The sequence below is a fragment of the Podarcis vaucheri genome (assembly GCF_965113315.1).
Source record: "Podarcis vaucheri genome assembly, chromosome: 1".
Taxonomy (NCBI): Eukaryota; Metazoa; Chordata; class Lepidosauria; order Squamata; family Lacertidae; genus Podarcis; species Podarcis vaucheri.
Window position 1 is genome coordinate 99423825 of NC_138759.1, and position 26020 is coordinate 99449844.

Here is a 26020-nt window from a genome sequence, read left to right on the forward strand (position 1 = left end):
CTGAGGATGTTCTTTCAAGAGTGTTTCTTTCTTACTGCACTAAAACATCACTATTTAGGAAAAGGTAATTCTGTGCGATGGAACCTTCATTTGGTTAATGTACAACCGTACTAACTGCAATGCAGATACAGTACTGCTCACAGAGAATATCTACTTCCCATAAATGAAAGTATGAAAACCAGAATGTGCTGTAATTTAGACAAGGAAAGAAGGCACTTGGATTTGATCCTAATAATGCAAAAAATAGAATAGCTGTCAGAAACTGGGGAAATGTTTAAAAACAACCATAGGTATAAACCAATAAATAATATTAGTATGAAATTGTGTCTCATACCACATCCGCTGTATATTTGCAACTGGGTGGTGGAACTTCCTGTATGGGACTAAGAGATGCTATCATGCAGATGCACCCAAATTCTCTTTGTGCAAACACACACACGTGATATACTCCCTAACTGATTTTTACCTAAACTGTGTTGTTGTTGTTTTAGGTCCCAGAGAGGCAACGTTAAAAACAAAAAATGTCTGGTAGCATCTTAAAGACCAACACTGGAAAAGCAAAGGCTGGACCTGGGGACCACAGTCCCTGCTGCCCAAGCTCTTTGATATTGCTACCCAAAGTGTGGCAGATGATGGAACTGTGAAAAACAAGTCCAGCATCTTTGTTCAGCCACTAGGTCTCAAGTGTATATACTGACCTGCACCAAAACACCACAGGGCAATTTAAAGCATAAAAATGTATTAACCACACAACCCAATAACATCAATTATTTCACGCTACAGAGCTGCTTTTGCTGTTCCTACGTCATTTCAATTTGGCATGCTATCACCTTTAAACCCTTATTCTCTCTCTCTCTCTATATATATATATAATAGCTGTAGCATAGTTAGTACTGTTCTGTGAAGGAACCATACTTTGAGAAACTCAATTCATGGAGTGATCGAAGTCAGTGCAATATTGTGTGCACACAACAGTGCACTCTCAAGAGGAGTACTACCAGTTCCCCAAAATTAACCTTTTAGCAAATATACATCTAAGATCTGACTGTGTGCGCCAGCATAGTCGCAGATCTAGTAATGAACAGGATCAGTGGGTGAGCTGCACTGCTGTAGTCCTAGTTTTCAACCAATACATTGCATCTCTTAGACCAGACGTATTTTCACTACTCATCTAAAAGCACAGCTAGTGTTACAAATAATAGCTTCTTAAGATACATTTTTATACTGGAACTTCAGCTTTCCTTTGTTGTGGCAAATAAAGTAACCTTATTCCCATCCTAGCAAACAACATCCTGGATCATACTAATGAATGTAAACTGCACTGCCACTGCATGGATGATACTGCTGCCTGGGGAAATAAACACACTCCCTGAATTGCAAGTAGCTATTGATTTAGCACACCAAGCAAATGGTTGTACTCTCCCTGGCCCTTTGAGTTGCTTTATCAAACAAGAAATCATATGCATTTTGTGGTACATAACAAAAGAGATAATCTATTTTGGGGGATATGGAATTATAATAAATTATAATGAATTGCTGAATTTACAGTCTTACAACAAGAAGAGAAAAACTCAAAAAGATTGTTAGTTCCTCTGAAATAAATTAATAGCTTAACTGAAAAATATGTCAAAACTAACAGCACTCTTGAAAGTAACTTATTTTCAAAGTATGGGCTGTTTTTCATGCCACTATACCAAGCTTAATAATCTCCGAATGTATGCAAAGTGCTCTAGTGCAAGGAACTTAAAAAAAACAAAAACGACAATATATTTCAGAAAGCAGGATATTCAGTAAGGTTACAGCATTATTTTAGACCAATTCTTAGCGGGTTACCTTCTCTTAGAAAGTACAGAGATCATTTAGAATTAGCCCCAAGCGCACTTGTCAGGGGCTTGACTAGCTTTTACTTGCTCACTATAGTAAAGAGCCCAAGGCCAGCATTTTTCCAGTTATCAGAGTGATGCCACTACCAACACAACTGCAAAGCCGAAATGATTTTTTGGATGATGCAATTTGCAACAGAGGGCAGTAGCAGGCCACAGGAATATAAGATGAGATGACAAGAGTTGCAGCAAGCAGAGTCAAATCAATCAAAGAAGACAGCAACAAGGTTATCTCAGAATGCTATCTACAGGTCATCAACAACCCATCCTGGACTGTGGGGAAAGAAACCTCATTCAAGTACATAGAAGGCTTCCAGCCAGTGATCTGTAAGTAAATGAAGGCGTAAGGAAAACTTAAAATGTTACCTTTGCATCATGAGAGCATCTGTGGCATGCACAGATGCAGGTTGCCGGTACAAGACCTGACTCTGAAACTGAAATAATGGCAAAATGGCCCCAGGAAGCCTAGAATGAAACATTTATGCAGTCTGCTACTTCCCAGGCCTTCCTTGCAACTCAGGCCTCTTTGGCTAGGAACCGAAAAGATGCACCACAACTTCACAAAAGGACTTTCTAAGCTGCGGTGATCTGAAAAACTTGAGGTGAAAGACAGAAGGGTGCCTCCACCATTCCATGCACAGAAGCTAACACAAACACTGCCTTCTAGCATATTTGTGCATCCTGCATACACCCAGAGACAGAAGCATTTGTTGGCATTCTTAATTATGCCACCTGAGGCAGCTACCTCACCCTTACTAATGGTGAAAAAGGGTGCCCCTTGATAAATAGAAAATTCATGTGAGCATTGTGAAAGTACCTTATAGCAGCAGCTTCCAAAATTGATTCTGAACTACACATTATATTGAGTGATTAGTCAATATAATCCATACCTACAGCATATAGGTAGGGACGTGGGTGGCGCTGTGGGTAAAACCTCAGCGCGTAGGACTTGCCAATCACATGGTAGGCGGTTCGAATCCCCGTGGTGGGGTGAGCTCCCGCTGTTTGGTCCCAGCTTCTGCCCACCTAGTAGTTCGAAAGCACCCTTAAGTGCAAGTAGATAAATAGGTAGCGCTTTATAGCAGGAAGGTAAACGGCATTTCCGTGTGCTGCGCTGGTGCTGGCTCGCCAGAGCAGCTTCGTCACGCTGGCCACGTGACCCGGAAGTGTCTGTGGACAGTGCTGGCCCCCGGCCTCTAGAGTGAGATGAGCGCACAACCCTAGAGTCTGTCAAGACTGGCCCGTACGGGCAGGGGTACATTTACCTTTACCTTTACAGCATATTGAGTCTGGACATGGAACACCCTGATCTGAATCCCTGCAACACTATGGTCAAGTAGCCTTGACCAAGTTTCCATCTTTAAGTCTGAAACTACCCCACTAGGTTGCTGTAAGACTGAAACACTCTGCTCTGAAGTCCTTAAAGAAAGAGGGAAGAGAAACATTAAGCCCTAAAACGGCCCAGAAACAACTGCAGACTAGAAGCCCAGCATAAAGAAAACTTATACTTGTCCTGTTCTTTGACAGAAAATGTTTTAATCTGCGATGTAAATTATATTTCTCCAAACCAAGAGTTAAATGTTGTCTTTCTTAACATTTAAGGAATGGCAACATTTTCTAGTGGAAAAGTGTTGTTCCACAACCACATGACTCAAAATCAGAGTCATGCTGCTTAAATTTTACACCAAGCTAGGAAAGCCTATTCTGAAAAGAAGCTTAATTCATGAAATCTGACATTTTCAAATAAATTAACATTTCTAAAAGTCTCTGGAAAATATGCTCCTTTGTGTCAATTTAAATGGGTTACAATGCACTACATGGGCTTCATTCTCAGACATTGTTGGGTAAAATTCCACACTTATGTAAATGCAATCTGAACTCTAGCACAAAATACTATTTTGAAGACTCTAAACTTTCACTTTAAACTGCTTCAAGCCTTTAGGGATGTAGGCGTGAATTATTATTTTTCCAGTAACCCAATTCACAATAAGAGGTGGCTCTTTAATCCAAATTATGCACAAAATCCAGCTGCATGTGGAAAACATCCAAACATATTAGTAACCCGGTAATATATGTGCATCTTCATGTATTATCCATATAGTAGCCTGTGCTATCATGTCCATCTGTCCTCTTTTATACAGAACAAATGTCTGGTTATTTTACAGAAGATGGTTTTGATCTCCATTGCAGGCCAGAAAAGGGTATGAGGGAAAGAAGGCAGCAGGATGATTGCCATATTACTTTAAAATCATCACACTTTATGGTTTCTATTTACAGTACTGTATTACTCCTTTCACACATATACTAAGTTGGATACAGCACCAATATGCTGTGCTTTTCCAGCATGAGATTTGCATAATTTTGACAACTTCCAGACATGCAGCACGTCCATGAGTGTTTGTGAATATTGTTCAATGTTCACTTTCACAGCCTGTATCTTTCACCAATCTTGCAAAGCAACAACGTGCCTGTAGCCTCAAGTTGACATATGGTTTCTTGGCTGCAGCAAGATATGGAACATAAATTTACAATTTAGGAAATGGAAGTAAATTTGAATCCAACCCATTGCACTTTCTTCTTAAAGCTTCCCTAGATCTTTGGATTAAACCTATATCTCTATAGATGTTGTTGGACTCTACAACTTCCTTCAGACCTGGCCAACATGACCAATTGCCAAAGTTTAAGAGAGATGTAATTCAGCAATATCTGAAGGGCCACGGCTTCCTCTTTTCTGTTCTAATCATTCCTAGGTCCATTGTCTAAAGCACTGTTTCCCAAACTTGGGTCTCCAGCTGCTTTTGGACTACAATTCCCATCATTCCTGACCACTGGTCTTGCTAGCTATGGATGATGGGTGTTGTAGTCCAAAACAGCTGGAGACCCAAGTTTGGGAAACACTGGTCTAAAGGATGAAATACAGTGGAATTTCTTATTTCTAGAAGTGAATACATTTTAGTTATTATTGCAAAGAAAAACCATATTTGGAGCTCAAAAAAGATAAGATATTAGTTAGTTAATAAAAGATAAATATTAGTTAATGGTCAAATATGTACATTAAAGATAGAAGATTTTCATGCAGTTCTGCTGAATTATACAGGGACCAAGCTATAAGTGGACACAGGCATGTGCCTCCAATACCATATTATTCTAAGACTAGATTTTAAGTTTTTCATTTTAAAAAGGTAAAAAAAAGGTCTTACCACTTCTGGAAGCAATTTAATTGCAAGGTCGTGGATGGCTTTGATCACTATACATAGCGAAGACAGGAGAAATATCACACCCAAGATGACACAGGCGCTGTAAAAAAGAAGAAAGGAAGAAATATTTGTAACTCATTTGGGGCTTTGGGGCCTATTGATTGATGGCACACAGGATTCTGCAATGAACATAATGTTCAGAGAATGAATGTCTTCTGAAGTCCTAGAGGTTGCTATATTGAATGAAGAGAAGCACACTCTGCCCTTTGCCATTGGACAGGAAACCAAAAGCCACTGGGAAACTGCTCCTCCTGCGTCCCATGAAAAATTATCACTGCAAAGGGAGAAAACATCATAGCAATCTTGCAGAAAAATCATCACTGCAAGGGGGAAGATCAGCCTGGCCCCATGCAACAGCAAGGGTTAAATATCAGGTTCTTTTAATCACAAGAACGGAAAAGAGAATCACTGTTAGGAACTCCAAGGTCTGAATTAGACATAGGTCGTATGATGCATGCCCTATCAACTAGTAAGCTACCAGAGTCTGAATACCCTCAGGCCTCATGGGAGGCGGGGGAGGGGCAGTTTGACAAGGTAAATGTGTACAAACTTTCTAGGAAGCGTTTAGCAATTTTCCTGTTGTATTTCCCCCAGTGTTTAGAAGTTTAAACGATACTGTGTAAATAAGATAGAAACCTATGCAGAGGTTTCTAAACTGCAATTTAAAGCAGAAACTGTGCTGCACTGCTAATGGAAGTCATTTTTAGGGAGTTCTCTATCTCAAACAAATCCTATGTAAACAGAACTCCTGGTAACCACGGTGTTTTGAATATCTCCCAGACTATTCTGATAAATGATGCTGTATGATAATTCCTTTTGTAACCAGCATCTGTTTTCTTTATTATAAGAAATAAAGAAGCAACGATTCTCATCTGGCATTCAGTGTCTTGTCACCTATTGGGAGCGCAGTCTGAGCCTGTTATAATTAGCACAGCAGTGCGCTACTATTTTTTACCCTGTAGACATTAGCCAATCTGGAGGTTTGGCAGAACATGCAAAATTTACATCAAACTCATTAAAGAGGCTGCAAAGGAGTCAGCAGGGTTCTGCCAAGCTTAAGAAATGCAAGCTCAAGTTGTGACATCGTCACAACATTTTGTGGCATACCATATTCAGAAATGAAGACATGGGGCCTTATGCTAGAGCACATTTGCTGGCGATTCCAAGATGCTAAAGCTCTGTGTTGCTCTCCCAGGAACAACTGTAAGAGCAGGAAGGGAGATTGGCTGCATAGATCACTGCAAAATCAGACAGGATTTTTTCACTGATGTTACAGCAAGACTACAGAATTCTGTCACTGGAGAAATGAGGACAAACCTTCCCTGATATTAGGATAAATATTCAACACTTTGTGAAGGCAGATATCCAAAATAAACCTGCATAAGGTAAGGTCCTCTACCTGTAGCAGAGATTGCACAGCCAGTCACGGGACTGTGGGACCCTTGGCAAAGCTGATGCACTCAAGAGTGTGTCTATACCAAAATGTATCCTTAGCACTTGGCCCAGCCTCTGCTTCTGCATCAACTCCCAGCCCAAACTAGCTTGTTTCCATTTGTTTCTCTAAGCCAAGTCTCACTGATGCAAACAGGAACAGGTGCAAAAAAATATTTTAAAAATCTAATTGGCTCCGATAATTCCTGAGCCAGTCTTAATTCAGAAATTATCTGTCCACGCCACTGAGAGCTCCCCAAACCCTTTCCTTTCTACCGACACCCATCCACTGATTCTTTGATCCACTTTCTTCTCTGCCCCATGTCCTTGGGTGGCAGTTCTCCAGCGGTGGCAGCAAAGAGGGAAGGGAAGAATTTCTGCAAGTAGCAACGCTGTTCTGCCAATAGCAGCAGACACAGAAGGAAAGGCCTCTCCATCTTCCCCTCCCATACCTGATATACTACTATGCAGTATGCCAGGCCACAAACAGCCTGTGGAAATGTAGCTTCCCCAAGGCAGACATTGCAGTAGACCTTGAGAAAATGATATTTCACGTATGTGGCTTACCATTTTCACACAAAAAGCGGAGTTTTAAAATAAGGGTTTTACTCTCTAACCTAAATTTGGTGCCTCTTTTTCTACCCAGCAGAGAGGAAACATACAAGGAATCAAAATCTGAATAGCTTATTACATCAAAAATCGGAAGCTTCTGTCCACATCAAATGGGATAAAATGTATAGGAAACTATGGCTAAAATGGAAATTTATGTTTCAGGATTATTAAAATAACAATAATTCTGTGGCAGCTGCCACAGACATCAGCTATCAGTTTATATTTAGCAGAATACTGACACCTTGGATAGGGTAAAATGCAAACAAAAAAGGAGAGGAGCACTATTATCTTTTGAATGATTTATCACTCATTCATCATATTTAGCTAGGGCAGCATCTTTTTTAATATACTTGCTGCGAAATTCTGAGGTCATGCAAAATTCATGAGTGTGCCTGTCTTTATACCTATAGCAGAATATCTTAATGGCTGAGGCACTTCTAAGTGTGCTGATTTCTCTCTGCACTGCAGCTAGAATGTTTTATTGTACACTATACTGTTCCAGTGCTAGCAAACAAAAACCTGATAAAACTAGAAAGTCACCCAAAGAGATACATAAGAATGAGAAAACAACATTTTTTACCGAAATTATAAAGAGCTATACCTAGAGAAAAGCCTGTGAGATACATCTGGGGTGCAAGTTGCCTTTCCCAGCCCCTCTTCACCTACACACACAGCCTCTCTAGGGTCTGGTAACCTAAACAATGTGACCTATGATGTAAGGGAGATGCTGGAAAATCAGGTGAAGGCAGTGGAAAATAACTCATTTTTCAAGGATCCCTTCTATTACTGCTCAATACACCATGTATAATTCCCTATTCCACGACTTTCTGGGGAGGCAGCCTTGATGGCCCAGCATGGGGTGGGGGAGCAACCAGCACTTCAGACTTCAAAGACAACAGGGAAGTGCTTTGCAGCCATGCAAGAAGCTAGGAGTGCAGATGGGAGTTAATCTGCATCCAGAGAGGGCTCTTGAGGAGTGGAGCTTAGGAGCAGACCAGAGTAAAAAGACTTCATCCAGTCCAATCTGATTCGGAGACCTAAAAGGGGACGTCTCTCCACTGCAGTCTTCATCTGGACTTACCCACCCAATATTGCTTACTTTACTTCTGGTTGTGTTGTTTCATCTTAAACAGGTTGGCTTCAGTTATCAGCATTGCTATGGACAGCTGTTGGTCATTGTTTTCAGGGTCAGGAGGGAACATTGCCCACAGACAGATTGGATGTATCCTGTGGGTTTTCACCTACTTCATATCAATCGTCACAACTTCCCAGTGGTGGAAGAATCATTGAGCTGTAGGCCTTAGTAGGGAGAGGTGGGGAAGGGCACCCTAAGCCATCCTATCAGGAGCTGCTGGACCATAGTGCCCACCCCCAACCAGTGGCCAGATTCCTGTGCATTATCACAACACTAGGGCTCTTTAAAGCATTTTAAATCCAAAAGTGCCAAAATACAACACATGAGAATAAAAACTTCATAGGAGCCTTTGAAGCACAACCATCTGTCAAATGCATTTGACTTCACATTCCAGAGCAGCATTCTTAAGTGAAAAGTGATGTCATTATGACCCTTATGCATGGTATCATTGCTCATTGGTGCCATCAGGGCACAGAAGTTTAGGACCCTATTGAGTAGAATGAGCAAGAGAGCCCCCAAACTGCTATATACATTGCCTTCTCCAGTAAGAACAGTCTAATTTTTTTACTTAACTGCACTAACTGTTCTCTGGGAATCTGAACAGAAGTCATCTAAGCCTACATACACACAACTATTTTAAAATCAATGAAGACTGACTACTTCGGTGTGTGCTTTCTGTCTAGTCAACCCATAATCTAGATCTATTGCATATATTTTATCCCTAAAATGCACTTCTTGAAAATCAGTTTTATTCCAAAAATAACAGCTCATTGTAGGTTGATTCCAGATTTCCTAACAATGTATCCATTGGGAAACAGTTGAAAACTGATGTAACAGAAATGGTGCGTGTATATCCACACCTGCTCAATGATGTTGTGGGTGGGCATATACCAAGACTGCAATCACCACTTCCTTCTTCATTCACTTGCAGCATGTGCAGGGAGGAAAAGGAATGGATAACCTAATCAGGATAACCACACCATCCCTTTTGGATGGAAGCAGCATGTTGAGGACAAGCATGGATGGTTGTGATTTGGGGGGGGGGATACATTTTTTGTGCCACTAATTGGCTAGCATATATGCAGTCTAAGAGGGTACTAAAGTTAAGCCGCAACCCACTGGCATTCTTTTTCTGCACACATTTTATCAATACAATGAATTTCATGTGTCTCCTGAAGACTGCACACATGACATGCTGACATGCTGCACACATGACAGAGCTTGGTTTACTGGACACAATACATAGTATGTGTTTTGCAGCAGCTTCCAATTCATGAGACCTAGGAATAGAGCTGCCTGACCTTTGAGATACAAACACTTAGAAACTACATGTGGGAAGTGATAGGGAGCAGTAGCAGCAGGTTTAAATAGATTGGGGTGAAAGGTTCCCTTCCTTGATACACAAAAAAGGGCAACCTCAATGCTTAACAACTTTTGGGGGAAAGGCAACCTACCGCTACTTAATGGTTTGTGCTGAGCACTATTCAAAGAGCGATATGAAATTGCGGAAGAAGTTCCTAAAAATCCAAAATGAGGCCATGAGTATGTCCTCCTTATTGCTCAAAATTAAGATACAGTGGACTGTAAATAATATATAATGGCAATATGCTCATGAAAGTCATTTTTCACTGACTGACTCCACTTGAATCAATAAAAGTGCTTTAAAATTACCAAATGTAGGGGATGGATGGGAGAAATTCATGAAAGAGAAAACAGTTAATTGCTGGTAAGATAAGTGATGCATCTCCACTACAATTTAACAAATGCGTGGAAGCAAACCACATGTCTGAAAATACATCAGTAAGAAGCACCAGGAATTTCAGCTAGCCACAATTTCTGGGTGGCATTTGTCTTGCCTCTTTAAGCATGCAGCTCCCACCAACACATTACTATGGCCACTGTAGTAGATAAACAATGTTTTGTCTATTCTATAAATCTGAAGTGGCCCAATGTCAAAAACCAAACTAGTAACTTCAAAGCAATTATCCAAATAGGCAAATGTCTAGGTGAGCCATCAAAACTAGGGCTGGGGTAGGGAACCCATGGCTCTCCATATTACGTTGGATCAAACTCCCATCAGCCCCAACCAGTATTGCTTATAGTCCGGAATGATAGGAATTACCAGTCCAGCAACATCTGGAGGACCACAGTTTCCCATCTCTGGATTAGGCATCTATAGGATGCTGCTTTTTGTTCTGTTTTGAGTGAATAGAACCCTAAATGTATGTTTATGCCCATGTGATGGTAGCATCCCCTTCTCTTTCAGATGATTCCTTCATCCTACAAGCAGAGCTGTGATGTCATGATGACCACCTACTGGATAAGAATGAATCTGTAACAGTGTGTGAAGTTGTCTGCATCTCTTTGTGAGGCTAGCCCTCAGGCTTTGCAATCTCAAAGGCTTTTCTGTTTTGAGTCATCCCTCTGAAAATTGTTCACCACTCCACTGTTCCATGTAAGAATATTCAGCAATGTTTTGACGCAACTGCTATTTTACAGTACATCTCTCTCTCTAACCAAAGAGCAAAATGTAGTTTATATAATTTAGCTTCTGTAAAATATCCAGTGTGGGATATCTCCCTGTCTAATTATAATCCCGCTGACTTTCCAGCAAACGGAATGTAGTAACAATATGTCTAAATGGGTATATAATAAAGCCCTTGGTAATTACTACTCTCAGTTCAATCTGCTGAGAGCAGCAGAGGTGTGGCAACAGAATTAAGCATTAAGTAAAAATTAGTGAAGCATGCAAATACAATCTGTACAAATGTTTTCACTTAAACTTGCCAGTACATAGATATTATGCTGCCTCCCTCCTTTAGTGCACTCTGCGTAGCAAGATATCTTTCACATGGAGTTGAAACCAATTTTAGCAGCTCTCCGCATAGTTAATTAGGATATTCACTGAACTGTGATGACATTTTGCTAAATAAAACAAGATTGTCAATATCAGTCAAATAACTAGCTAGTCGACTTTGTTAGCTTGTGCTTATCTTACAGCTTGGCTGTCAAAGCTGCCAGAAAAACAGACCTCGTTTTCTTCTAACATAACATTTTTTTAAAAAATCAACAAAACCTTTTATTCGTATTACAAAGCGATAGCTAACATAGTATGTCAAAATTCTCACGCAACAATTAAGCATGTGCTTCACATTTCCATTGAGGTCAATAGGATTTTAGATTGCTGAACCTTTTGACTGCATTGTATCTCTGATTTATGTTCACTGCAAAATGTTCAACATCTTTATTGTGTGTACCTCAGGAATCTAAACTTCAAGCTATGGGTGAAACAAATTTAAAGACTGTAAGAAGATTATTCAGCTGAGCAAAAGTACTCCAGGCCACCATCAAAATCAGGAAAGCCAGGTCCAGGTGCAATTTCTGTGGTTATAAAAAGTTAATCAGGAGTTTATTTGTTAAAAGGGAAGGTAAAACTATTCCTCAGAGTTGAGGGAACAGCTGCACATTTCTAGCTCAACAATCATTTTACCAACACAATCCTATGTGTAGCTACTCAGAAGTCCCACTGAGTCCAAAGTGACTTGCTCACCAGTAAGTGTGTGCTACAAGGTGCCTGTGGGATCAATAATGCCCCTGAGGTCTTCCCCTGGTGCCCATGAAGCTTCAGCCCTGGCCCTGCCACACTGCACCCTGGTCATGAGGTGGTTAGGGCTATTGTCTTTTTTCCGCTCTTGAAAAGTACATAGAGGTGAAGGAGGAAGAGTGACCATCTTCCTCACCCATGAAAGAGACACCTTGTGGACCACTTGTATAACACTGCGCCCATCGCCACTTACTGCAGCAAAAGACTGGACCCGATTGTGGCGTTTGCCTCCTAGGTGGGTCATAAGGAAAGGGTTCAATGAGTGTGAAGTGATTGGCCAGTGGGAACCCAAGGGGAGGAGTTAGAGTTGGAGTTGTGTGGAAGTCAGTTGCGAGTTGGAGAAGGAAGAGGGAGGATAAGTCTGTGGGTTGGTCGAGTTGTGTTGTGAGAGAGTGAGAGAAACTGATAGGAGTCAGATAGACAGTTAGGATAATCAGTTAGCAGTTATTAGGAAAGGTATAGGCAGGTATAGAAACTAAGATTAAGAAACTGACAAGAAAAATTATCTGAAACCATAAACTTGTTAAGGCTTATAAAATAAACTTGCTTATTTGATTTAATGTTAACAACTGTCTGGACTCAGTGCGTACCCGAGAGAAACGGGTTAGAAGCAGTGGGGAAGTGATCATAGTGGTGGCACAGGGATCAATAGACCATCAAACGTCCAGGGACCTTGTGTGATCGCCACACCGATGTCTTACTCATGTCCATTAGGTTGTAACCTAGGGAGTTAATACATTTTAACACCCTTTACAAAATCTTTGCACACTTTGTATATCTCTTTGACTTAACAACCAGTAAGCCTCCATGAAGGTGTGGAGTTTCCATCTGTTCTATAGCGCAAGTAGCCCACCTTTCATTTGGAAACACCAACTATTGTGAAATATAACTGGTGATTTAATATCCATGCGGCATTTGTCTTTCTTTCTTACAAAGCAAACTGAAAATTGTTGGTTAATGCCAATGATCAAGTAGACAAGAAAATATCTTCACCCCATGTGCAGTTCTCATGCTTTAAAAATTCTATTACCATGTCCTTGGTTAGAGTAAACTACATTAAGCAAAAGGCAGTGAACAGCTGGTCATCACGCTTATACATATTGTATAATCATCTGTTTTTCGGTATCCTGAATGCTTCTTTGTGTTTTATCAGAGTACTGTAAGTTAATTTAATACGTGACAGGGATTTTGATGAGTTTTCCAATAGCAGTAAAAATTCATTTCCAAGGGCATAGCATGTTAGTCCATCATAACAAAAATAACAAATATCAAAGAGCCTTGCGGCTCCTTAAAGAGTAATAAATTTGTTATGGTATAAGTTTTCATGGACTCAAGCCCACTGCACATCTAATGAAGTGGATTGTGATCCAAAAGGTTTATGCTATAATAGGTGTGTTAATCTTCAATGTGTCACAAGGCTCTTAGTTACAGACTGATTTAACAGTATTAATTAGTTGTGCACTCTTTTTTTAAAAAAAATACCGTATTTTTCCATGTATAAAACGCCCTCATGTATAAGACGCCCCCTATTCTTGGGGACTCCAAATTAAGAAAATACCCCGCAGCAATACCCGTGTATAAGACGAACCCCAATTTTAAACCTATTTTTTTGGTTAAAAAACTGAGTCTTATACATAGAAAAATATTTGGTGCTTAAGTTGTCATTAGACTCTCACAGCACTGCAGCAATGAAAACGTAAGTCATGGGGCTGTGCCAACATGTGGCAGGAAAGACTCTGGCCCCCTTTTTCTTTCTTGGGCAGGAAGAGGGTTATTGGAAAGTGGGAGATATCGACACCAGTCCCTTGTCATAGCTGAATCACTTCCTGCTGAGTTTTAAGCTTTCAGCACCTTTTCCTCTCTGAAGATGAGGGACCTATTAGGATGATCTGCCCTTAGATTATGATGGATTCAATTGGCTTCCAGGTGGCTGGCAGGGAGTTAGAGCCGATATGACTGGCACTCCTGTTGAAGCTCTGGCAGATTTGTGAAATATGCAAATAGCACAAGACATTGACCTGGTAGTTCCTGAGCTTGCTCTGCCACTTTTTGGAGCCCACTTGACGCCTTGCTATACACCAGAGCTTTGGGCAATGAAACACACCAGGAAATGACTTGAACACAGATGAATGGCGAGTGCTCATTATCAAGCCTAAGTGGGCAGTAAAGGCAGCAAGGGAGACCTATTTTTCTGCCTCCATTGCAACCGCATTGTGCTGCCCCTCAGAGCTTTCCCAGGTAGTTTGGGGCCTTTTACAGTCTGGCCCAAATGAGATGGTGGAACTGATAGTAGCTTGCTGAAACTTGCAAAGCATTTTGAGGATAAAATTGCTTGCCTCTGCCAGGACCTTGTCTCTACCGTTACAGCATCAAAAGATGTCCAGAGCACTGTCTAGGCATGTTGTGTTTTAGTTAATAAGGCTTGAGGACATCTGGAAGGTGTCTGATTCAGTCTAGGTAACCACTTGCACACTTGAACCTCACTGCTTATAAAAACAAGCTTCTGGGCCAGGGAGGTGATTAACAACTCCTGGTGAAAGGGGATGTTCCCTGCCTGCTCAAGGAGACAGTGGTAAGACCACCCCTTTAAAAAACAAAACAAAACAAAAACTTCCATGGATCCACAGAATTCAATCGTATCCCCCATGCTGTTTAACATCTACAACCTCTCTATGGAATGGCACACAACCCTTGAGCTTGAGCTTACTGAAAACGTATTTCTGCTCCTAGGTTGTTACTTAATTCCAGAGGGTTATTAATCCTGCCCGGGGTTATCATTTCAATGCGTTGTGTACCTACTTTAAATTTTGTTGCACACCACCTAGAAACTCGTTGTGAAAGGCAGGATAAAAAGGTTTAAATAAATAAGACTTTGTAGTCAGCTGTATAAGAGCAGGAAGGCTCATATCAGTATGGCTATTATGTTGCTAGGAGAACATAAAGGGGAAAACTGCCCAGAGAAAGCAGATTCCCCCCCCCCGCCGCCCTTTATCATCTCACACTTTGATAAGTGCTAAAAATAACCACAAGTACTCACATGTATTCTCTGTGCGCTGAATGTACTGCAGCTGCATTGCTGTAGCGCCACAGAACTATCACCGACGACAACACATCCAAAGTGGCATCAAACTGGAAAAGATACAGAAGCCATTAAGGCAAGCCATGCTTAAATCAATACACTGCTAACTGTGCCACAAGCCTGTAGACTAACTTAGTATAAATCATTTGAATAAAAGCAGGGAGAAGCACAGATTAGGGCAAGCTCATCCTTTGTGCCGCAAACAAAAGACATGACAGACTTTCAGCTGCATGCACATCACACGTTTAAAGCCCTCTTAAAGAACATTCCCCTGCCCCAAGAATCCTGGGAAACGTGGTTTTCACTCCCAGAGAAACAATTCCCAGAACTCTTAAACTACAGTTACCAGGATTCTTGGGAGGAGGGTTTGTGCTTTAAATGGGTAGTGTGCATGCAGCCTTTATTGTGTCAGTCAAGAAAGTGAAAGGAACTTATTCAGTTCTTCCCTACCAGTTTACTACAAGATACCCCTACCACAAAACAAGTTGTTAAATGCATACTGATCTTTCTACATCCTGCTTGACAAGCATGATGATATTTATGTAGAGAGGACCAGGAATGTGAATGTAGACTTCTTATTAATTTGGCTACAATTTGAGCATCCACAAGAGGATAGTTTATGGGTAGGGTGCATATGGATACCAAACATGGTGGAAGCGTTTGCATCCAGAATGAGAGGCAGCTTGTCTCTGAACATCAGTTACTGGAAAGAAGAGGAGGGGGCTGCTTTGCCCATGGTCCTACTTGTGGAGAACACTCCCAATCGAGTGTTAAAACAATACAGCATTAAATATTAAAAACTTCCCTAAACAGGACAGCCTTCAGATGTCTTTTAAAAATAGGATAGCTGCTTATTTCCTTGACATCTGATGGGAGGGCGTTCCACAGAACAGGCGCCACTACCAAGAAGGCCCTCTGTCTGGTTCCCTGTAACCTCACTTCTCACAATGAGGGAACTGCCAGAAGGGCCTTAGTGCTGGATCTCAGTGTCCGGGCTGAACGATGGGGGTGGAGATGCTTAGGGCTTTAAAGGTCAGAAGAACACTTTGAATTGTGCTTGGAAACATATTGGGAGGCAACGCAGATCTCTCAGGACCGGTGTTATATGGTCCCGGCGGCCACTCCCAGTCACCAGTCTAGCTACCGCATTCTGGATTAATTGCAGTTTCCAGATCGCCTTCAAAGGTAGCCCCACGTAGAGCACATTGTAGTAGTCCAAGCGGGAGATAACTAGAGCATGCACCACTCTGGCTAGACAATCCGCGGGTAGGTAGGGTCTCAGCCTGTGTACCAAATGGAGCTGGTAGACAGCCACCCTGGACCCAGAATTAACCCGCGCCTCCATGAACAGGTGTGAGTCCAAAGTGACTTCCAGGTTGCGCACCTGGTCCTTCAGGGGCACAGTTACCCCATTCAGGACCAGGGAGTTGTGCAATGTACATTTCAATTAAGAGACTACTTACAGCAAATCCAAATGATGAAGCACTGTACCTCATTACGGAGACAGCTAAAAGAAAAAGTAAAAAAATACTCTTTTGATCTTTTTGTTCACTGAAGTGAGGAAAAGTTGCAGTTTGAAGAGAAGTAAACAAATAAAATATCACAATATATTCATTAGCAATGGTAGAGACTCCACCAAGCTTCTGTAAATCAAAGGAGGAACAATCTGTCACTTAGGAGAGGCACGTGAAAATCATTTTTAACATTTGAGGCTGAAACAGAAGCCAACTAAACATGCAGGTAACACCACCCAATTCTTTCTTTTCAAGAAGTAAGCAACTTCACAACAGAGCTTATTCAGAGCAAAGGTGCAACCCAAATAAGTTATCTGGAAATGCCACTGAGAAGTCTACAAAATCAAGCCAACACTACCATTTCTTCTGGTTTCCCTCTCAAAATCAGATCTGAAATTAGATTAAAGTGGACCCAGATAAGCCAGCCTTATCAAAGAGACCCTAGATCTGGTTAGCTACCACCTCATTCTAACAGCCCACTTGAGAAAGGAAAGATTTGAAACTGAACAACGGGGGCACACGTTCCCCCAAAAACTACTTAGTTTTTTAAAGGGGAAGGGGGACAGTTGACAGCAGTCTGGTTAGATTTATCTATGAAGAGCAAAAGTCTAAAGGTCAAGATCACTGGCTGGCCATTCAGCTCAAAGGACTTGATCCATATTTTCAAGCTACAGGTACTGACTTCTCTAACCAATAGCCAAGAGGTTCAGGACACCTTAGATACAGAAACTGTATTCAAGGAATAGTACACTGGTCTGAAATAATTTATCCAATGACTGTTTTACAAGCATGTCATTGTGAACTATGGAATAATCAGCATTAACAAATAATGGCTCAATAGCTATTAAAGCCAGATATTATCCAAAATAGCTCAACTTACTGACACTGCACAGACAATGATGTGGGAAAATACAGCATGTACATTTTGATGCCATCACTACACATAGTGGTGCAGTTAGAGAGATTTCAGACTCATTATTTAAGGGTCTTACAGGGAGAGGCCTCTTTAGGTGACAGTATTAACTTACTTCAAAATATAACACACCTCTGCTGCATTTAGGGAGCTTCCTGTTGTACCCTCACAGCACCACTGATTGTATCAAGTAGACTTTGATCATTTCCAAATTGTGTTGGCTTTGTTCCAAGTTTTCTTCCACCTACATTCTAGCAATCACACCTCCACTTTGTTGCATGCGGTTGATCACTTTACCATGCAATTTTACAAGTACTACTATCAGGAAGAAGTTGTCTAGGAAATAATAATTTTTAAAAAAAAACTCAGAAGAATTGTTAATATCAACTTTATCACTGGCATTTCCACAGTGGGACTGACCCAAAGGGAACATTTAATTTTCAACATTGCAACAAGAACAAGTTCTAATTACAACATTCCTGAGCAAAGTAGGGATAATTGAGGTTAATGGAATATTTATCATGCTTGCATCCCACCCATTCTTGACCATAATAGGGACTATGCCAAAACACAGCATAAGCATTACACCACTTCAGAACATCAGACTGTGCAACATCTTTAGTCTATCTACAAACCTCTAACAACAGGCACCAAAGCAGCCAAAGCTATTTTGGACAAGTTTTATGTCCATTTCAACTCAAAGAAGAAAATGTGGTTTATGAGAAGGACTGCTTTTTTCAAAGATCTCAGAAACCTGAAGAAACCTGAACCATTTGTAAAGAGTCTCATACAAACAAGCTGAACATTCAGTTTACTGATAAAAAGGAGCACTAGGGAGAAAGAGTAGTGCTTGGGATTCTAGGCAAAGAGGTTTATTGAATAGTGGCGCTAATGGAGGACTTAACCTTTCACAAAGCCATGGAGATGGCGAGGCAATCCAAATTTATCAAAAACCCAGTTTTAGGGAGGGAAGACAGTTTTGCTCTACTCCCATAAAAACACGAGAAATAGGCATTTTGAAAAGGGCAAATTCACTCCTCGTGTCTCTGCGGAAACAGCACAAAAGCCAGTCCAGAAAAATCAGCACAGCGATTTTAAAAGCACTCTACAGTACAGCAGAAGGACCACCCTTTCAGATCACATATGCAAGGGATGGAAAAGTCCACAACATTGGAGGGTTAGTTCAAATAGAGGAACACAGCACCACCACTGTTCAGAAACAGAGCATTTTGCCTGTGTGTGGTACAAGAAGTGACCACAGCAATGGATGACAAATATGGTAAAGGCACTGGTTCTCCCAACAACGACTCATTTTAAAATAGAATAAGGAAACAGTAACTCCGGTTTGTTCAAGGGACAACTGCACATGATGACTTCTGCATTTTCCGCAGGTAGACAGTTTCTCATGAATAGCTCAAGCCAGATAGTATAAGGCAGTAGCCACTGCATATAGTCCAGGGAATGCCCTCTTTTGGATGCTTTGCAACAGAAACTTTAGAAAGAAAGAGTTTGTATTAACTGTGTATGCAGTATGAAGCTGCTAAGAAGGATAATCATTTAGTTTCTGGGTTCAGATTAAACTGCTGGTTTGGGCCTATAGAGCTTTATGCAGCTCAGGACCCCAACACTTCAGGGGGAAATCTTTGTCCATATAAACCTACCTGGATCCTGCATTCATTAGAGACCCTTCTCAGAGTGCCCCCTCCAAGGGATGTGCAGAAGGTCACATTGTGAGAAACACGACGTGTGGAATGCTCTCCCTAGGGAAGCACACCTGGTACTATCACTGCTGGCTTTAAGATGCCAGGCTAAGGCATTTTAGTTTATCCAGCCTTTGGGTTGATTTAATTGGGATCATACTATAATAAGATCTCTGGCCTGTTTGCTACCTTTTAGTTCAGTAGAGTAGGTTTTGTCCTTTTAAAAATATTGCTGGATGAGCACTTTACAGATTTTATCACACATCTCATGATATCACAAGGAATTGCCTAAAGAACTGCAGGAACAGCAGCAGGAATTGCCAAAAGGCAAAACACATGACTGTGACGATCATGCCATTTCATCATGCGCCTACCCTATTACATATAAGGTGGTGAAATGGAGACTAATTTTCATATCAATAGTACAGCTTTGTGGTATCAGGATTTCTGTGATAGGATTTCCCTGTGTTTTTAAAAGGGCAAATGACTGTGCAGGGGGAATTACAATTTGAATCAGGGAGATCTGATCTGATGTTACAATTGGGCTACACTCCCCCACCCCTAGACTCAATACAGCTTTTTCAAAAAGAACTGTCTCTTCATAAACAGAATAATGAAACAACCAGAAACTAAAAATAGAGGCAGAATAGAGAAACAACTCCATCACTTTCTTTAATTAAGGAAGCTGTACAGAATGTATTTAAAAGGATGAGCCAGATTTGGTTCAATGTTTTTTTAAAGTTATCCTGCAGCTGACTAGAGTTCATCTGTCAACACTCTAGTAGGGTAGCAATGTCCTATCACATGTTTTGTATTACTAGAAACTGGCTACATTCTGATGCAACATTAAGACCTTGGTTGAAAATAAGCTATAGTTTAACGCATTCAAGAGATTTGCTCTTCCCAACTCCCAACACGACCATGGAGGAGAGGAAACAACCCCAAAACAAGCCACCGTCTGGCTTGTCATGATATGTGAACCTGGTTTGTGGTTTGTTTCCTCCAAACAAACCACAAGCATAAACCTTGGCTTACAACTCGCAGTTTGTCTGGAGGAAACAAACGATAAGATTTTGACTTGTGTCTTGTTCTATGTGGCACAGTTAGGGGCAGGGAAGGAACTATGGTTTAACATCCTGTGCAAACCAGGCCACAAGTTAAAGGAGGAGATTCACCACTGCTGCTGAAAACCAGAATTCCTCAGCTGCTGTAATGTCTAGTCACAGCTTGTGGAAAAACCTAAACAGGTGATCCAAATGTCCAGTGAGACATAGTAAGTCACAGTAAGACCATACCTTCTGCAAGCTAAACACGAAATGCTTTGGAATATAGAGTGTGTCTACTAAAACCCACTTCAAAATCAAAGTCTGTTTTCACCTGCAGTTGTCAGAGGTTAAGGATAATTTATTTATACTACCTATCAATCTACAAAACAGACAAGTTGCTCCATTCCCAAGACATGCCTAAAAATGTATTCATCCAGCCATTTATCAGAGGGATCAGCATTGCAATATTGAGGTCATGGGGAAAGAAAATAGGTTTAAAAATATGTAACAGAGTAGTTGCTTAATTGTTTATATAAAAACTGCTGCTGTTGTTTTTTTCAAAGCTAGATTGACATACTTTTTATAGCCAACACAGTTTTTTATAAATATTTAAAAGGTCTACTTCAGATTTGTGATGCAAGCAGTGCACTTTAAAGAAATGAATTGATTTTTCTCATGGCTCCATTATCATTCAATACTATTTACAAGCATTTCTTTTTCATGTTCTGTGGTATTATATAAATTTAAACCCAGGACTGTGTGTGTTCCCTGCTCCATATGGGATATGTGCTTGGATATATTTTGACAGCCTTAAAAATCTCATTTTTTGTAATTGCAGCAGTCTGTTATCTTGTTTACCTATGAAGAATGGAATGCAGATATTGCATCGTTAAACAGTCTCAGTTATTTCAGAACCTCTTCCCTCCCCCTTTTCAGAAGAAAATAGAAATAAAGATTTCTAGTGTACTATTTCCTAGGTGAGAACCACTAAATGTTGCTTCCACATGAGAGTGCCCCACACACTGGTTGTAACATAAAAACTTCTTTTCACGTGGTTCAAACACATTGTGTGCAGATTCTCTAACCCAGTACTAGAGAAAATAAGGCTCTGCAGAAAGTGACTTTCAAGTACAATAATTTATGCACAATGGCTCTTGAGCAGCCTTCATAATGGAGCCTACTGAAATAAGCAAACCCTAAAAGTGAGTTGACAGATGGTAACAAAAAACATCACAACACAAAACGAACACCAACAACAAACACCTGATTCTTTCAGTCAGGCCACATCACATTGTCTCTGGCACAACGTCTACAACAAGAAGGTGGTACAAAACTGAGAATTCAGTTCTAAAACTTGTGCCCAGCGTATGGCCAGATTAAATTTGCCATTGCCATTTCCCTCATGAAGATGTAAATGGCGAAGGCTCAGAATACAGAAATGCTATGAAACCGAGATGCACTGACCATATTACAGTAGTTTCAGCACCAGACAGGTCTCTCCTGCTTCCCCATTAGTTTAATTGAGTGCAATCTAGTCCCTTTATACTTTCCTGTATTTTAGCCTCAGCACATTCCTTCAAACAAAAACCACCATTTATGAAAGTCTATGTTTTCAAATTAGAGTCTCTAGCCAGTAATTTAAAATAAATAAAAATCAGCATAAAAAAAATAGCAAATGGATTTCTATCCTGCTTCTCTTCTTGGAAAAGTCCAAGTCAGCTACGAAACAAAACAGAAAAATCCCCCCCCCCATTTTTAAAAGAACAAAACTTTGAAACACAGAACTAAGTCAAGGTGCCAGATCATCAATAACGCTGGACATACAATATGTCAAGCAAATGGAATGCCTTCCAGAATTTAAAAGAAGCATTGAAGAGATAAAATTATAGCAATGAGGAAACCAGATGGATGTCTGAGGGCAGAGACCACATCCCAGCCAAATGTACCTTAGACAGAAGACATGCACAGGAAAGAGAAGGATAATATGGGTCAATTTGGGAGTGCCGGGATGACACATTTTAAACAAGAAGTTAGTTGCTGTTCTTATGAGAAAACAGCAAGTTTCCCTCATAAAAAGACACAGGTCTGACAAGCTCATGCAAATACTTCCCCAGCCTATCCCAACTTGCCTTTATCAGTCAGTAGCAAGCATCACATGACACTTCTCTTAGACGCAAGCATGGGCCAATGTTCTTGAGGTGCAATTGATTCAAAGCAAGTACAAACAACCTGGTACCATTGACATCTTACAAAGAAGCCCCTTTTTATCTGCCAAGTAGGCCTGGGTGCAATTTTATCAAAGTAATTTAAAAAAACCACAACACAACAAATGAACTGCGTCTCAGAGTTGGATAGCCTAAACTGTAGCAAGCCATTCTTGACCCATAACTATTCTATGGGTGGGACACCATTGATTCAATGGTAGTCAAAAAGAACCTGGCTTTTTCAGAAAACACACACAGCTAGCATACATCATAGAGTGTGACAGACATCTACATTTCTATACAAAGCATTTTAATCATACTTTCCCCTTAACAAATATGTTTTTGTTTGTATCCTTGATTCTACCACCTCACTGCCTAAAAATGGGCTTTCTAACATGTCCTATCTAATTCAGCACAATTTTTCTTGCAAGTTTCATCCTGCTCTGCAGTAAACCAAGGTGCTTGATTTAAAAGTCAATAGTGAAGGCCAGCTTCCTATTCTGGCAGAGAGAATCACCATCAGTCAAATAATTCCCCAAGAGAATTCTGGGAAATCGACCGGATACACAAGTTAGAGATTGACAAACCTGCAGGGTCCAACAATTTTGCTGCAGTCCAATGGTTGGTCGTATTACAAAGGAAGTGATGATTCAGTACAATGCAGCATTTTGTATTTAAACTGTTAGGCAGCTGGAATAGCTCAGTCAACAGAGAATGAGACTCTCAGGATCGTAGATTTGAGTCTAATGTTGGGTAGAAGATTCCTGAATTGGAGGGAGTTGGACTAGATGACCCTGGGGTTCCTTCCAACTCTACAATCCTATGATGCTATGTTGCACAATGAAATAACCAATATCATGCTTACAACAAGGTTGTATCTTGCAGGAATGAAGTACAAGCTAAATATACAGCTAAATGCATGAAATATGCACTTTGGTACCAAGGACAGCAACACTGGCACAGGCAAATAAACAATAGCAGCAGTACGCTAACCTAGAAGAAAGTTAATTTCAGAGAATCTCCTTGACCTTTCAGCTGCATGTCAATCCTCACTGCATTGTGAAGCTGTGAATAAGTAAATGTTTCATGTCCATCTCTCTAGCACAGTAGGTCTCATTACCACAGAAAAGCTTTGTCAATAGAACACATACATATCTGGCAAGGCACAGAGCCAGGCATACTTCCAAATTTCTATGCAAAGTATCTTAATTACACTGTCTCTTAATATAGTGTCGTTTATATCCTGTGATCAGCAGCATGTGCCCTTCTGACCAGATTAATCAAATCCCTCTATTCTGGGCTGTTTCACAGGGTTTCACTCTCCTTAGAACAGATTTTATTTATTCATTGATTTTCATCACACTTCCTCTTAATGACAGAGGTGGCGTACAAATTTTAACAAAAGTAAGAAAAGCCATGATGTGTCATAACAAATATGTACTGCAACAGATCAAACAGGCACAGTTAATTACTATTCAACCCCTAAACTAATTTAAATAAAAGGCCTTACACTTCTCTAAAAGTGAAGGATCAGGTCCACTGGCACATATTTACAGATGCTTCCTCAGGGCTGGAACTGATAAAACCCTATTCCTGGGATAGTTGGATTTCACAGTCCTATAATGGAGACTGTCACTCAAGTCATGTATCCATAGCAGTGACTAAAGGAGAAATTACCTCTGGGAGGAGTGCAGAGACAAGAAGTGCCATGGTGCACCTGTAGCAGCAAAACCAGACTTCTTCATCTGTCCCAGCTGCAAAACGTGTCTTTCCCATATTGGTCTCTACAGCCACAGCAGGTGCTGTAACTCTCCAAAGGTTTGACTTCACCCATGTAGGCACACTCTTCCATTGTCTCCCAAAACAAACAGATGCCAACAATTAATCATGTTCATGTAATCTGGTGCAGGTAACATCGGCTAACCATGCCTGACGACTGCAGTTTACATGCCTGACCACAAAATGCTATTTAGCCATCTAATCACTATGTTTAAAGTAGGCAGGCAATCATAAATCAGCCTTCATTTATTTGGTTCAATTGGATTAATGAGCTTCTTAGCCTGTAATCCATACCATGCAGTATTAAATTAAACTGAGGTGGGAGTAAGATCTGCCAGATTGGGTTTGGGTGTGTGTGTTTTTTAATTTAAAAAACACACCAAAAGCTTTTACCACACTGGGAAAACCAATTAGCATTAATAATTCATTCATTCATTAGCACACTTTATGGATTATGTGCAGCTAAATTTTAGTTGAATATTCAAATTAGGGCTAGCCAAAGCCCTAAGATTTGGATATTAGTATTTATGAATGCATAAAGGAAATGATAGATTGAACTTGTAGTAGTCTTATATAACTGAGTAATTCTAAATTCATATGTTTTGATGGGATATTTTATTGGTTTTTCTTTTTCAAATAAGTTATCACAACAGAATGTTTTACAATTTTTCAAACTGAAATGTTAAAGCCAAACATTGAAATAGTACCCACAGCTCATATCACAATACAGAAATCTGCATAATTAAATTCTATCATGCCATCAGGGCTACGCATGGTTTTAAGAAACAACCTGCCTCCCATTAAACATGCATCCTGTTTTGAAATTTGGAGAAATTTTAAAGCACTTTGCAATATGGCAATACAGAGCAGGGGGAGGTCACCATTCAAAGAAAAAGATCAAACAAAAAGTCATGATGGGCATGTGCTGGTAGTTAGACATGTTCCTAAAATCAGTCTGAAGTGCACATCTGTATGTATACATCTCTGGTGGTATTCAACTATGTTTTACTCAGAGTAAACCTACTGAAATGAACAGCTCTAACTTAGGCTGTGTACATACACCCCATTTAAATTTGCATCCAGTGTACTCCCATCTTTACAGTGGTGCCTCGCAAGACGAAAAGAATTCATTCCGCAAGTCTTTTCGTCTTGCGATGTTTTTCTTCTTGCGAAGCACGGTCCGTCGCAACTGCGCCTCTTCAAGCAGCTTTTTTAAAAAAGCGCAAGACGTTTTCGTCTTGCGAAGCAAGCCTATAGGGAAATTCGTCTAGCGAAGCAACGCAAAACCGAAAAACCCTTTCGTCTAGCGAGTTTTTCGTCATGCGAGGCATTTGTCTTGCGGGGCACCACTGTATTTTGTGAAGCCATGCACACACAACATTAGCCATAATCCACATCTATCCTGCAGCTTGATAAATATTGTGTTTTCCTGAGTTTTTCCCAAACCAGCTTCAGTTTGATTTGAAAAGGGGATGCTTTCCTGAGCAAATTGCAGGTTCCAAAGGTCTTATCCAGATCAGCATCAGAGTGGGGCAAAGGGGGCTAAATACCCCCTTACCACAAGACAGGCAGCAGGATCAAGTCCTTTTTCTGTTAAAAGTCATGTATGTTAAGGCAGAGATATTTTATGTATCCTCTAGCTTGGCCATCATCTTCTTTCTCCCCTCTACTCCTTTCTAAACAGTCCTGAACATGTGAAATGTTAATTGAATTACTGGTGAACAATTTAGTTGGTATAGCAATGCATTAAAAGCTACAACAAACATGTTGTCTTATTCAGCCCAATATCTCTTTCTCTGAGGAGTTAACAACCTTCAGGTCATTTTGTGCTTGGTGAGCAGATGTAGAGTTGCTATATGAACT

The 26020-nt window shown here is 40.5% G+C and overlaps 1 protein-coding gene across 1 annotated transcript in view; it reads right to left on the reverse strand.

Moving 5' to 3' along the window:
• Positions 1–26020, reverse strand: part of TMEM163 (transmembrane protein 163) — a 69243-nt gene that overhangs the window by 11934 nt on the left and 31289 nt on the right. The window contains exons 3-5 of the mRNA XM_082199473.1: positions 16465–16508; positions 14960–15051; positions 5084–5180 (exon numbers count right to left, since the gene is read on the reverse strand). Of these exons, the coding sequence (XP_082055599.1) occupies positions 5084–5180; positions 14960–15051; positions 16465–16508 (233 nt within the window). The remainder of the gene's footprint in view (positions 1–5083; positions 5181–14959; positions 15052–16464; positions 16509–26020) is intronic.